The sequence below is a fragment of the Microtus ochrogaster genome, unplaced genomic scaffold (genome assembly GCF_000317375.1).
Source record: "Microtus ochrogaster isolate Prairie Vole_2 unplaced genomic scaffold, MicOch1.0 UNK110, whole genome shotgun sequence".
NCBI classification, from domain to species: domain Eukaryota; kingdom Metazoa; phylum Chordata; class Mammalia; order Rodentia; family Cricetidae; genus Microtus; species Microtus ochrogaster.
In genome coordinates this window covers 95,956-110,892 of record NW_004949208.1, presented here as the reverse complement: position 1 = coordinate 110,892, position 14,937 = coordinate 95,956, and the positions used below count along the sequence as shown (strand labels likewise).

The 14,937-nt window shown below is 40.0% G+C and overlaps 1 protein-coding gene across 1 annotated transcript in view; it reads right to left on the bottom strand.

The window, feature by feature from the left end:
- Nucleotides 1-14,937, bottom strand: part of Efcab14 (EF-hand calcium binding domain 14) — a 34,695-nt gene that overhangs the window by 2,106 nt on the left and 17,652 nt on the right. The window contains exons 5-9 of the mRNA XM_013355286.2: nucleotides 11,605-11,715; nucleotides 10,442-10,528; nucleotides 9,419-9,610; nucleotides 1,870-1,981; nucleotides 342-461 (exon numbers count right to left, since the gene is read on the bottom strand). Coding sequence (XP_013210740.1) covers nucleotides 342-461; nucleotides 1,870-1,981; nucleotides 9,419-9,610; nucleotides 10,442-10,528; nucleotides 11,605-11,715 — 622 coding nt within the window. The remainder of the gene's footprint in view (nucleotides 1-341; nucleotides 462-1,869; nucleotides 1,982-9,418; nucleotides 9,611-10,441; nucleotides 10,529-11,604; nucleotides 11,716-14,937) is intronic.

Sequence of the window (14,937 nt, the reverse complement as noted above, 5' to 3'; positions counted from 1 at the left end):
CTACAAATGCTGTTACCCACTGAGCCATCTCTCTGATCCCTGTTCACCGTTTTTGTTTTTGAGAAAAGTATTTCTCACTAGCTTGGAACTCAACAAGTAGGTTAGGCTGGCCGGACACTGAGCCCCTAGGATCCGCTGTCTCCACATCCCCAGTGCTGGAATGGGAAGAGTGTGTGCCACCACACCTGTTTTTTTTAACACGAGTTCTGGGGACTGAACTCAGTCTTTACCACTCTCTGAGCCATCTCTCCAGTCCATTAGATAGGCTTTTGTTTTTAAACAAGAAACCATTAAAAAGCTATAACAGTTACAGTGTTGAACATTTCCATCATTAACGTTACCTTTGATGCTAGAAATCCCTGGTAGGGAGATAGGTTTTAGCTGGGTCTCAATTTGATCTCCAAGAAAGTGTGAAAATTTTGGCAGCGTTGATGGATCTGATGTGAAGTTCTGTACTTGCTCTGTAACAAACATACACACTTTTATTACAATCAATTCTAACAACAAATTAAACTAGTATTGAAAGTCACCTCTTAGGACAACAGTACACATATCCAACTTCAGAGTAGCTGAGAGTTAAAGGCGTGGACTGAGGGACGTTTGTGGATAAGTCAGGAGGAATCAGTATTACATTAAGGTCTGAAACAGAACCTGTGCACAGGTTGCGTAGCCCTAATCTGAAATGCCCCCAAATTCAAAGCTTTCAGAGTACAGACACAGGTGGGAAATTCTACACGACTTCATGTGATGGTCACAGTCAATTAAAGGTGACCTAAAAATACAAATAAAATTAACACCAGGCCACATGTATATGGATAATGCATATATGAAATATGAATGATTTTTTTTTCAAGATGGTTTTTCTGGGTAGCCTTGGCTGTCCTGGAACTCACTCTGTAGACCAGAACTAACAGAGATCTGCTTGCCTCTGTCTCTTGAGTACTGGGAATAAAGGCGTGCACCACCACTGCCAAGCATGAAAGATTTTTGTATTTAGACTTGAATACTAACTCAAAGAAAACCTGCTAATACCCTCCAAAAAGGAAAGAACCCCAAATTGATAATACTTTAGGCCTCATAAGTAATAAGAAGGATATTATTGGATAAGGAATACTCAAGCTATAGTACAGCTGCCATCATTTATGCTAGATGCTAAGACTTTAGTTGGATAAGTCCTTCGACTTCTTGGGAAACAGGCTGTTAAGTCTGATCTGGGGGCCTGAGCCATGTTACCATAAGATAATGTTAGGGGAAGACATTCAATGTACTTCTGTTTCTCACAGGAGAGAATCCGAGGGAATCTATCCTACGTCTCCAAAGCTGAAGAATGCTTGAGGCAGGGAGTTTAAAGCCAATACTGTCTAATACCGTGTTCTATCCTCACAGGGCCTAAATCAGTAGATGGTTAATTAATGCATCTGATAATATTGATTGTGTCCTTACCTACAGCCAAGTGGCCTGCAAATGGAATAATTCCATCATTACATGTTAATGACTTTCAGGAGGACTAATATTTATTTTTAAGTAAATTTTAATGCACTCACAATAACAGAAACATAACATTTAGGGCTGGTTTAATATAAGCTATGACAGTAACATTTTTGCCTATAATTGGATGCAGACAGCATGGAGAAGTCTATTTCCAGCTAAACATTACCCATTCTCCCCTTAATAGACTGGAGTACAAATCAAGTACAAAATGGGCTTTTGCTAAATGAAAGTGAAGTGCATCTGCCTCATCTCTGTGCGCTCAGGCATCACTCACTCGCTTTCATCAGTGCTGGCGGACACCGTCCCTACTCCCTGTGCGGGAGGCAGGCAGGCTGCCCAAGCCTGCGTGAAATATTCAGAAGCCAGCTTGCTGCTCACCTTCCTCTGTGGTCTCTGGAGGCCTGTTGCTTCCAGGTTTGTTTGTGAGAGCGCTGATCAGCTGCAGTTTTTCTCGCAGCTTGGACACCTGAGAATTTGAATTATCTTCTTTCTGCCCAAAACAAAGATCAGAGAGGTTTAAGGTAGAAGTGACTCCTACCTGGAGACTCCGCTGTATTCCCAGAACACATTTTGCATGGAGAGTCTGGCCTTTACCAGGGTCCCTCTAAAGTCAATAATGGACGGGCAACTACTGGGCTGTCTTTGGGGCCGCACTGACGAGTGTGTAGCTGGATTTATGCTAGACCATTAAGGACACATTATGTTCTCCACGATCTGTTTCACCATGAACATCCCATTGATAGGGGAAGGCATGCACGTGTCAGCAGGAAAGAAAGATTTTTTTTCTTTCAGTAAAGAAAATGTGCCCTTTCTCAGGTGCCTATGCCGCACCTGCTTCCTAGATGATGGGGGACACTGTTTCCTGGAGCTATTTTACACTAACTAAAAAATGGCCTCAGATATCACCTTATGACCATGTCATCTGAAGCAAAACTTAAAAAAAAGGCAGAGGAACTCAGTCAAACCACAAGCTTTTACAGGATCCAGCCAATACCCCTATTGTAAAGATCCAGCTGGTGGCAGGAACTGTCAGAGACAAGAAAAAGGAGTTGGGATAGTTCTAATTTAAACTGTTACCCGAGTTTGCCTTCTTTCCAGCTAAATCTAGAATGGCATATAAAAAAATAGATTAATTGCAAAGCGAGCCTGCTTTTCCTGTGGCTAGTGTCTGCTTACTGCATGAAAAGGCCTGGTCCTCTGTTTAGGAGTACCACTGCATCCCATTTCTCACACATCCCTTTCCTATCTTTACTCCTACCCTACTAGCTACTGTGCAGTGGATACTTAGCTTATTTAGGGAGATACAATAGGGACATATGAATGAAACTAGATGCTAAATGCTTACTGCCAGGAGAAAATGAGTCTGGCTAGGGTGCTTTGATGAACTAACATGAAGAGACTGACCAACTGGCATAAAACGCAAAGGATGTAAAAGTAAAGCCAAGAGATTTAGGCAGAAATGCAGCACTGTGTCCTGACCTGACTGTTAAAGTGTGACTTACTATGGAAATCATGATGTGGGATGTCCTTCTGTACATGTGTTGCTTTTATTGGTTGATGAATAAAGCTGTTTTGGCCAATGGCTAAGCAGAGCAAAGTCAGGTGGGAAATCCGAACAGAGATATAGAGAGAAAGTAGGAGGAACCAAAGAGACGCCATGTAGCTGCTGAAGGAGACAGACACTGCATCCTTACCAGTAAGCCACAACCTAATGCTGATGATACACAGATTAGTAAAAATGGGTTAATTTAAGAAGTAAGAGTTATTTAATAAGAAGCCTAAGCTAATAGGCCAAGCAGTGTTGTAATTAATATACTTTCTGTGTGACTATTGGGAAACGAGTAGTCTCTGCCTACAAATTGCATGCCAACTGTGAGGCAACTACATCCACATAAAAGCTGAGAGAGCTTGGGATGGAAATTCTAGACACAAAAGAACAGAGTTAAGCACAGCTTCTTGGTAGCCGCAATTTTTTCAGATAGGCTCTGTTTGCTGGCAGCAAGCAGAGGTGTGGCTCCTCTAAGAGAAGGCTTCCTGACTCAGCATTAGTAGTAAAAACTGCACAGCTTCTTTAAGAAATGGCAGCTTCCCACTCTTAGCATAAACTCTGGCTCCTTAATGAGGTCCTGCATTTAAATGGGGTTTGTAAGCATCATGCTACAACCTGCTTAATGATAACATAGACGTGCTGCATCCCTGGAGCTGGGGCAATGAGCACAGCTTGCAGGAAGAGGCAGTGAACGTACTTCCACCATATTAAAAGGCCAAGAGAGGCAGAACCAGCATCCAGGACTGCCGCGATCACACTGCTTACCATTTTAAAATGTTACTTGTCAGAAAAGGAGTTCAGATACATAACAGGACAAATTCAGACATAAAAGACCTCTAAACGAGACATAGTGTGTTTAAAAAAATATATGTAGGTTTGAGAGAGAGAGGAAAAAGTATATAGACAGTTATAAAAAGAAGTAAATAGTTTTAAAAAAATAAAACAAAGTCTTTACAGTGACAGCAAAATTAATATAAAAAGAATACAGACAGTCATAGATTAAAGGAGTAAAAAAAATAAGTCACGTTAAGATGGATATATAGTCTGGATTATGCATATTATTGTGTTTTCTTTGAATTTTTGGCTGCAGAAAGTTATATGATTGTGGGGGCTGCTAAATTAAACCAATATATATATTTTAAAAGTATCCTGACTTGGAAATTTGAGTCTGAAGAATATGTTGCTTTAGAAAAGAGGCTCTGCTTTTGTTTCTACAAAGGATGGGAACCTGTGGATTCCATCCAAACTAATGTGGTTTGATGGAACAAGACCCTCCTGACAGGTCTCCATGAACCCTAAAAATACTTCGCCCAACAAAGAACAGGAAGCAGTTTGGAGAGAACAACTCCCAAATTCCCAAAATTACTGTTTATAAATGTTTGTTTTCATTTAAAGGGGGTTGATTATTAAGTGATTAATGTTCAGAGTCAATTTCTAAAAAAAAAAGTGGGGAGATATGATATAGAGATGAATACTTTGCATTGGTATGGATCTTGTCTATTGATACAGATTTAAGGTTGATTTTGTTACACTGTGTTTATGTATTTTTGCTCTTGTTTAAGGTATTCTGTTTATGTAGCTCATTTAAGATGTATATTTAAAAATACAGAATAATAGATAGTTATCTGTAATAATCAAAACGGTAGTCATGTTAGTCAGGTTTTTTGGATGTACAGAGACATATTTCAAATGGATAGGCATTCTTCATTTCTTTCAAATACCTATATAATATGGCATTTAAAATGTTTTAAGAACTTAGACTTTTTTTCAACAGTGAGACGTGTCTGCTTCTGGCAGCACCAATTACTTCAGAGAGGTTGATAGGCATTGAAAAAACTCATTATGGAATTTGTCTTCAATGTGACAAGGCTAGCCATTTGGGCAAGAAACTGCTCTTGCCTGGACTTATTTATGGCATGCTGTATGAACTGGACATGCAGGACCCAAAGAAAAGTGACTGCTAAACATTACAAAAGATGGGATGGTCCTTCAGGGTTCCAGACTCACAGAAGAAACTGCTAGACACTCTTCTGCAGAATACAGAAGAAAGTGACTGATGAACTGTGCCAAGATAGGCGAAACAGCATTTCAAATTTCCTGCTTCATGAAAAAAATTTGCCAAGTACTATGGGCCTGTAGGTTGAAAAAATTGAGTGACCACCCAGGCAGCAAGATGTCTCTGCCAATTCTAGAACTTTGGAAGTTGCTTACAATGCACTTCCTGTTTACTTAGGTAATATTATACCCTTCTAGGGTCTTTGATGGAGTTGAAAAATAGATAGTTATAATTATAGTTTTCCTTAGTTATAAAAGATAAATTAGATAAGAAACTTTAGACTCACAAATATAGGATATTATTTTCCTTAATTTGACAAATGTATATGGACTAAATATTATAACTGTAATTCATGCTTGATACCTGCTTTGTTATATGTAGTTTTACTATGTTAAAGTTAAAACCTTCCTTTTTATTTAGATAGAAAAGGGGAGAAGATGTGGGATGTCCTTCTGTATGTGTTGCTTTTATTAGTTGATGAATAAAGCTGTTTTGGCCAATGGTTTAGTAGAGCAAGCTAGGCAGGAAATCTGAACAGAAATACATATACAAAGAGTAGGAGGAGTCATGGAGACACCACATAGCTGCTGAAGGAGACAGATGCTAGAACCTTACTGGTAGGCTACAGCCTCGGGGTGATACATAGATTAATAAATGGGTTGATTTAAGATGTAAGAGTTAATTAATAAGAAGCCCGGGCTAATAGGCCAAGTAGTGTTGTAATTAACATAGTTTCTGTGTGATTATTTGGATCTGAGCAGTCGGGAAATGAGCTAGCAGTCTCCATCTACACCTTGAGTTTACACATCTCTATCTTTACTCCTACCCTACTAACTACTGTGCAGTAGATACTTAGCTTATTTAGGGAGATACAATATGGACATATTAATGAAACTAGATGCTAAATGCTTTGATGAACTAATATGAAGAGACTGACCAAATAGCATCAAGTTATAAGACGCAAAGGATCTAAAAGTAAAGCCGAGAGATTTAGGCAGAAATGCAGTACTGTGTCCTGACCTGACTGTTAAAGTGTGACTTACTATGGAAATCACTACTAATTTCTAATAGTAACCATCTGTTATTTTGTGTGTGTGTTCAACCTTTAAATATGGCTCTTACAATCTTCTTGTCATTCTCTAAGTGAGGTTTGAAAAATGCATAGAAACAGTTTAAAAACTTAACAAAAGCCCAGCTTATAATGCATCAAAATCTTAAATATACACAACTTTATCTAGATAACTGCCAAGGATAAAACTGCTAGCTAAAATCACTAAGGATGAAAAAGTAGATAGAAAGCTTTCCATCCAAAGTTTCCATAATATGACCAGCCAAGTTCATCTCCTATGGACTTCCTATCCTCTGAACTCCAACACTGTGTGCACCTCGGATGACGCTCTAGTCACTGTCACTCTTCCTGCTTCCCCTTCATCTCAGCAGGTCTTAAAAGGCCCACTGAAGTGTTGAGAATGCAATCTAAATGTGAAATGAGTTTTATATTGGACACCATTTTTAGATCATCTATGCCTCTGTCCCTTACCATTGGTTTAGATAACTGTGCTAATTAATTTTTGTCAAGTAGATAGAAACTAGAGTTTCCTGGGAAGAGGGAGCCTCAGCTGAGGAACTGCCTCCGTTAGACTGGCCTGGGAACAGTATACGGGGCATTTTCTTAATTGCTAATTGAGGAAGGAGAGCCCAACCCATTGAAGGTGGTGAAATCCCTAGGCAGGTGGGCCTGAACTGTGTAGAAAAGGAGCTGAGCAAGCCAGAGGAAACAAGCCAGGAAGTGGTGTTCCTCCGCAGTTTCTGCTTCAAGCTCTTGCTTTGGCTTCCCTTGATAATGGACTGTAACCCATATGATGTAATATACCTTCCTCCGTGTTGTTTTCAATCATGGTCACAGTAATAAAGCAGACTAGGATAATAACTGTCTTAGCTTAAAAGCCGTTTCCTTAGGAAAGCCTACCTGATCCCTACGCTTTCCCATGCTGTAGTACTTACCTGACTTGTGATTAAGAATCTGTTCAGTTTTGTGGGCTGTCCCACAAAAGGGGCCACATATCTGCCTTACTCACTGTGGCCATCCCAGCTCCCAGTAAAGTGCTGAGCACAAGGTAGGTGCCTGATGTCCTATTCATTCACTCACTAATATCCCAATGTACTAACTGCTCTGTCCTGGAATTTATCATAGGAGATCAAACGCTCCTCTTAGAGGGAACAGTTTACAGATTCTGATGCATTTGTTTTACTTTATGGGAGCTTCCTGTTTACTGTTATGCTCTGGGCCTTTACAGAATCAATTCTGTTGCTCACCAAAGACTCCCTTTTCAGAGTGGCAGCCTTATTACTCATCTTAGAGGGTAACGAAAAGAGAAGAAAAGGTTAAGGAGAAACATTAAAACTTGAATGACATGAAATACTTTCGTGTGTTTGTATGGTGTACATATGTGTTCATATGAGTATGTGCGTGCACGCGTGTGTGTGCATAGGCAGAGGCTGATAATCATCAGTCACTGAACCTAGAACTTGCCATTTTGAGTAGGGTAGCTGGCTAATGAGCTCCAGGAATCTGTCTGTCTCTGTTCCCCCAAGAACTAATGGGTTTCAGATTCATGCCACTGTGCCAACTTTTATGTGGGTGCTGGGGGTCTGAACTTAGGTCTTCATGCTTGTATGGCAGGCACTTTATCAACTGAGCCATCTCTCCAACCCTGACACTTAACACTTCTTAAACAAATTGGTCAAGTTTATTGAAAGGATCAGAACCACTTTAAACGCAGATGGCAAAGGAGTAGGAGAACAGAAGAGAAGGATGACGGGCACAAGAAGACAGAGTGGAAATAGAGGCTTCCAAACATTTCAGTCACAAACTTTAAAACTGAAGTATACAAGGCAACAGAACTTCTACCCAGATCCAGGCTTGGTCTGATGCTATTGGAAGAAATAGCAGGACAGATGGCTACTATTACCAACTATCTTTGCTGGATTAAAAATAAGAAGGGGGTTGGGGTGATAAGTTTTCACAGTAAGCCTTGAAAACCCTGCAAGGCACATTATTCATCAAATCATTCAAAGTTCTCAGCTCCTACTTAGCTTAGCTGAGTTCAAAAGGGCTTTAAGAACTAGGACTCCTTTAATCTTCACAGCTTTGTAGTAAATTATACACTCTTGTAAAGCAGGCTGGCCAGGCGGAGGGGGACAGGTCTCCCTACCCCACCTTTCAAAGCCATACTCGGGCAGCTTGCCAAAGCTCGCTGTGGCAGAGCCAGCTCAAGCATTCCTTACCATGTGCCAGGGCTCGACTTTATATGTGGGTTAGCTTCCAGCTTTCGCGGTTACTTGAATTTACACTATATTTGTAAATATATTTTTACATATATTGTATATGTATTTGGTTTCCATCAAAAAAAAAGTATCATGTCTTTGCTCTATTGTACTTTTAAAAGTGAGACCTATCACTGTTAACGAAACGATCCACATGAATCACTTACAGATGAAAAACAAACACAGTCTTTTCATGAGTATGAAAAGCAGTGACCCTCAGAGCCAGCAGTGTGCACCACCACTACCTGGCCTGACTTCACCTCTTAAAAAATGTTTTAATTAGCAAATATTAGTTCTACATCACGATGTGTTTCATTCTGTTTTCACCCATATACATAATATATTTATCAGCATCACCTCCATCCACTCCCCCATTAGCCCTCCTGTGTTCCTCCCACGCCTGCTAATCTCCTCCTCCCATCTAATTCCCCTTTCCTCTCATGTTTTTCCTGTGTGACCCAATTGGTTTCATTAGGGTTTCTTTATAGAAGCAAATTCATCTGTTTTAAATGATTTTCCTAATATTATATGCAAAAGATGTCCTCTAATATGCAGACAGGAGCAGGATGAATCTGAAAGCCAAGTTCAAGGTTAAAAAAAATGGCACAAGATTGTTGTATCTACCACTTTTACTACTTCTAACACCTGAAGAGAAAAGAAAGGAAAGGGAAGGAAGGAAAAAGACTTCCTTTGGAAAAACATCAAGTTTCCCTACCTGATGGGCCATTGGCAACATTGTAAAAGACTTCATTCCTGCCAACAAGTTGTAGTAAGTAGAATGATTACACTGACCCTCGATCTCACCCCTTTCAGACACACATGTCCTGTGCACTTCAGAGAGCTATTATATGGATTTAAGCAGACATAAGCACAAAACAAATGTATAGCCTCGTAAGTATGCCAGACACTGCTCACACAAGGAGGGGGGATATCATCTATGTACAGACAATACACACCAACACAGAGCATGCCACAGCAGATCTGAAAAGGCTTACCATGCTGGAGGTCAGGTTTGCTCTTTTTTCTGCCTTGCTCAGTGCAACCACATCACTTTCTACCAGGCTGAGTCTCTGTGTCAGGCTACTGAGTGTCTCGTTCATCCCCTCAAATTTAAGATCACTCTGTCTCTGGTATCCCACTACAGTACTGTTGATCTCTTCTAAGGAGTTTTGAAGGTACAGGATATCCTAGGGTGGAAATAAACAAATTTGGGATCCCAAATACTGCAGCTAGACAAGCAGGACAGGAGCAATGCAGCAACCGTTATTTGCATCAAGGAGTAAGGAACTTTTCCTGGCTGTGGAACTGCCTGAAACTGCTTTGCTCTTTCTTCTACCAACAGTTTGCCCTCTCTTGCATTGCTTGGCCTCAGCTAGGCAGGAAGGGGAAGAAGAGAAGTGACTGCAAACTCAAATCCCTCAAAGCGGCGAGTTTGGGAATTAATTTCCTGATGTTTACCTCACTTGCTGGCAGGAGAGCATATTGGGTTATTAACTGAAGTCCCATTAACTTAATTGGTCAGAACAAAACTACCTTAGGAACAATACCAATTACTAAATTGGCTCATGTAACAAAAGCACAGCAAGTAGTGCATTATTTAGTACAAGATTCAATTATTTTTATTGACATCGTCTAGTACTGATTGCTACTTAAAAAGGAATGATGACTATAGGTTTTGAAGGGCATTAAACTCAGGACAGAAATTCTTCTTAGAGAAGCTTTCCTTTATTCTCTTTAATGTGATTATGAACCCAGTATCCCTGCCTCTTCCTCTCCACCCTTTTCTCTTTAGACTTTAGAAAACACCACTTTCAAGGATATGTTTCTCAACATTCTTACCAGAGTTTTCTATGGCTCAAACCAGCCATCACTTTGGATTTTGCCTAGATTGCTATTTGCATATGTCTTTTCTGCTCAGTTCTCAGACAGGAGGGTGATGTATGAGGCACCTGCTGGGGCACTGTATGCTAAGCCCACATTCCTCAGACTGCCTCTATAGCCCACCCAAGCAAAAGTACCTGTTTTGAACTTTCACTGTGGGTTTTATTGTCAAGTTCTGATGTAGCTGAAGATGATGGCATGATTTGGTTGCTTCCATTGGTCTCCTTTAAGAAATGTTAACACAAATGAAAGTTAGTACATAGGCAACAATTAACTACTAGGTTACTTAACCATCTCAGATGGTCCCGCAACAGTCTTGCCTCCTTAGGATGTAGCCATGGATTAATCTACAGCAGTTCCCCAAAGCTTATATTATGAGCCATATGAAAGGTGACGTGGCTATCATGGACTTCTAAGAGTGTTCAGCCTGAAGAAGAGGCTGGATAGCAGCACCCAGATTACTCCAGGAACCTGAGCTCCTCCTAGTATGCCTCTCAGTTTCCTACTGGGATGAATTCTTTTGAAACTCCTCTCTCCTCTCCCCATTACCTGTAGCACAGCCAGTGAATGTGCACACGACTGCTTTCCTTTAACACACGCGGATGTCTGGATCAGAGGTTGACTCGTCCCTCTCCTCCCCGCTGCTCTTGTCTCTCTTTGCAGACACTTAAGTATAACATGCTCAGATACATTTTCACCCTTTACTGGGGAAAAACTGTAAAGCTGATTCTTTTGCAGCCCACAACTATGGTTTAGTACAGTGTGCTAGTAGGAAGATCACTATTGGCAGTCATGGGAAGTTAAAAGATGCTAATCCAATTACAACGATGTAATTGGCAAACAGTGTTCCTTAAAATCTGAACTCCTAGGTATTTATTAACTTTGCTTTCATACAAATTGAAGGTAAAATTAAAAAGAAAAAGATGTAACACCCATAGTTCTAGGAAGCAGAAGGTATACAATTAGGAAAAAGTATTTTACGAAATGGGTCATTACTTGAGAGCACGTGCAAGATAAAGGAAATGGTGAGTTGTGCCTTTATTACCATGGGTCACAGAGGTCCTCAGTTACCATATTTACCAAAGACCCAGTTTTCAATCCTATTTACCTTCACGGTTTGACGTACAGATGGCAGACCAATGAGTACAAATTGCTTGTTGAAGAGTTTTTGTTTTGTTTTGTTTTTGTTTTTTTTAAAGCAGGCAGACTAGGATCTGCTTAGTTCATTGGGATCATGACTCTGACACAGGAAACGGTGAGCAGGCGCATGCTGCCTTTCTCTCATGTTAACAGATCTTACCATACTGCTCTGCAGTGATTCCAAGGTTTTCTTGTGTTCATCCACAGTTTTCTGTATCGCCTCCACAGCCAGATGGACACTGTTTAAAGTATTGCCAATGGAAGCTACGCTCTGAATAGAAAAAGAAATGTAGGAATATCAGTTTTCCCTTTTAAGAGCTTTACTAGTAAGTATAACAGACATGCAATACATTCACATATTCAAAATGCATAATAAATCTGTGAAACTATTTCCATAATAGAAGCAAAAGACATTACCCAACCTCAATTTCTTCATGCCTCTATGTAACTTCCCAAGACAACCATTTATTCACTTTGTTACTATATATCAGTTTGTATTTTCTAGAACTTTACATAAATGAATATATACTTTAAAAAACCTTTTTTAGTTTGTCTTCTTTTACTAAGTGCAACTGAGATTCATTTATGTCTAAGCTGCTCAGCTTGTTACATGCCATGGTATGGTTTTTATCAACTTGTTTATTAACCAATTAATGGATGTTTAGCTATTTTCAGGATTCGACTATTACAAATAAAGCTGTGATAAACATTCATGTGGAAGTCTACATGCAGACTTGTGCCCTCATCTCCTTTTATACTTTCTCGTTGTCACAATACACAGATCCACAGCTGTGCAGATCTGTCTTAACTTACAAACTAACTTTTAAAATGGTTGTGTCATTTTACAGTCTCATTAATGGTTAAAAAGGGTTCCCACTGCTTCATACATCCACAAATACAGGTGATGTTAATTTAAAAAATTTTCCATTCTAATGGCAGTGTAGTGGTATGCTATGATTTTAGTTTACACTAAGGCACTAATTAAATATAAATCAGTATTTTAATACTTTCAACTACAGTCAAACTATGAATTCCATGTAATTTATACTGAAACAATTAGCAAAGACAGACACATTCGTTCTTTCTATGAATAGTTTCCCATATATAAAAATCAAGCCATTTTCTCAATTAAGAAAATCCACAATCTTCCCTAAATAAAATACATTTTCCTAAAAAATTATTTATAACAGTCAAATACTGGAAAAGGAACATTAAAAGAATAATCTGGGACTCACAGACAATATGCCTACCCCTAAACTATGTATGATAAACACCCTGTAGGCAAGCAGATAACCAGTCAAGGCTGTTGACTATCAACAGTCACAAGCATTAAGTGACGATTTTTGAGCAAAATTGGGTGGTATGATTTTTTTGGCTCTAGGAAACCTACCTGGCAGTAGAATTCTGTCAGCAATGAATGTAGTTAGGCAACTACTTAGTGTTAAGAATATTTCTTAAGACGAGCCTCTCTGTCGACGCAAATAATTCCAATCAGACCAAATAAAAGATGCCCATGTTTAATGCAGTGCTCCCAGGTGGCACCAGGAAAGCATGGCAGAGGAAGAGAGAGAAGGGTAGACAAAACCCGGAGACCACGTGTTCATCTCTGGGGGGCAGTTTAAGTAGCCTGTGGGAGTGGTCTTGACCTTCCCTGGGGAGGAGTCACCCTTTGGCAGGCTTTCTTGGAGGTGGAGTTTGGACTAAGGCAACTCTCAGGGGAGGGGCTTGAAATGGAGTTCCTGCCCAGTATTCCAAAGATGGGTGCCAGGGGCTGGGATGAGGTTTCCAACTATAATATTCCAGACTCTGTATAAAGGGGTGTTAGGAAGCTGGGGTGATGCTTTTGACCAAACACTTATTTTGCTCATATTAGTCCTAAAGAACCCAAGTATGCAGAGGGCATGGTTCAGAAGCCATCTTTAAAATAAATTAAGGCCAGGTGGTGGTGGCGCACGCCTTTAATCCCAACACTTCGGAGGCAGAGGCAGGCGGATCTCTGTGAGTTCAAGACCAGCCTGGTCTACAAGAGCTAGTTCCAGGACAGGCTCCAAAATCACAGAGAAACCCTGTCTCGAAAAAAACCAACAAAAATAAATAAAGAAAATAAAATAAATTAAGAAATTATGCACATTTGTATGAGTGTATGTGTAGGTATGTGCATGTGAACGCAAGTGCCCATGGAGGTCAAAAGATGTTATTGCATCCTCTGGAACTAGAGGTACAGGAACCAAACTCTGGGCCTTGGCAAGAGCGGTATGTGCTCTTAACCGATGATCTATCTCTTCAGTTGCCATGAGTTACTTTTTAAAAAAATCCAAAAGAATGTTATTATTTGGTGGGTTTTATCCTTTTATTAAGACATACTGATGATTTACAATGTGACAACAGTACTTTTAACCAAAGTTATTGTATTGTTTTGAGGTGGTCTCATATAGCCCAGGCTTGCCATATAGCAAAGCATGACTTTGAACTTACGATCTTCCTGCCTCTACCTTCCACATGCTGGGATTATAGGCCTGTATCACCACAACTGGTTTTATGAGGTGCTGAGGATCAAATCTAGGGCTTTGTGCATGCTAGGCAAGCACTCACCCAACAGAGCTGCATCCCCAGCCTCCAAGGTAACAATTTTTTTTTGTTTTTATTTTTCAAGACAGGGTTTCTCTGTGGAGCCTGTCCTGGAACTAGCTCTTGTAAACCAGGCTGGTCTCGAACTCACAGAGATCCGCCTGCCTCTGCCTCCCAAGTGCTGGGATTAAAGGCGTGCGCTACCACCGCCCGGCCCAAAGTAACATTTTAAAATTACACTGAAACAAGAATTCAAGGAAATAGGAGTTGGTAACATTTTCAATATTTAAAAAATCACATAGCATAAATGAAAGCTAGCTAGGTTTTTGTTGTTATTGTTTTGTTGTTTTGTTTTTTGTTAGCTATGTTTTGGAGATAAACTACAATTTCGAAACTGAAATATAGTTTAAAATAAAAGCAGAACCCAGCAGGATTTGCAAAGAGATAACATTTGGGGTAGTCTCTAAGTTACTATGCTACATAAACACTGTTGTTGCAAAAAGCTGCCAGACACTCAAAGACACCTACTGTTAGAGAATCCTCACTGGCTGGCTGGGCCTGTCAGGACACAGGAAGATAGTGAGCTCTTGTTCGGGGGTTGTTTTTTAGGAAAGCAGCTGACAGATCACGTAAATCCTAGAATGAAACTCTGAAACTAGTATTCCTACCAACTGCAAAGTGCCTGGTACACACTGGAGAAAGCTCTACAAGTGTTTATTGAATTAACGAGAGCAAGAACAAGCCAGTTTCCTTTTCTGATGTAAGTCTGCCAAGTTGCTTCTGTAAGACTACAGAGGCCTGCTTTTTCCTTCTCGGTCCTTGGGAACGATGGCAAGAATCTGCTTCATTAAAGTTGCCTCAATCTTTTTAATTTAAATGTTGAGAGCAGATGGCCATACTAATGAGTAGCAAATTACAGGGACTG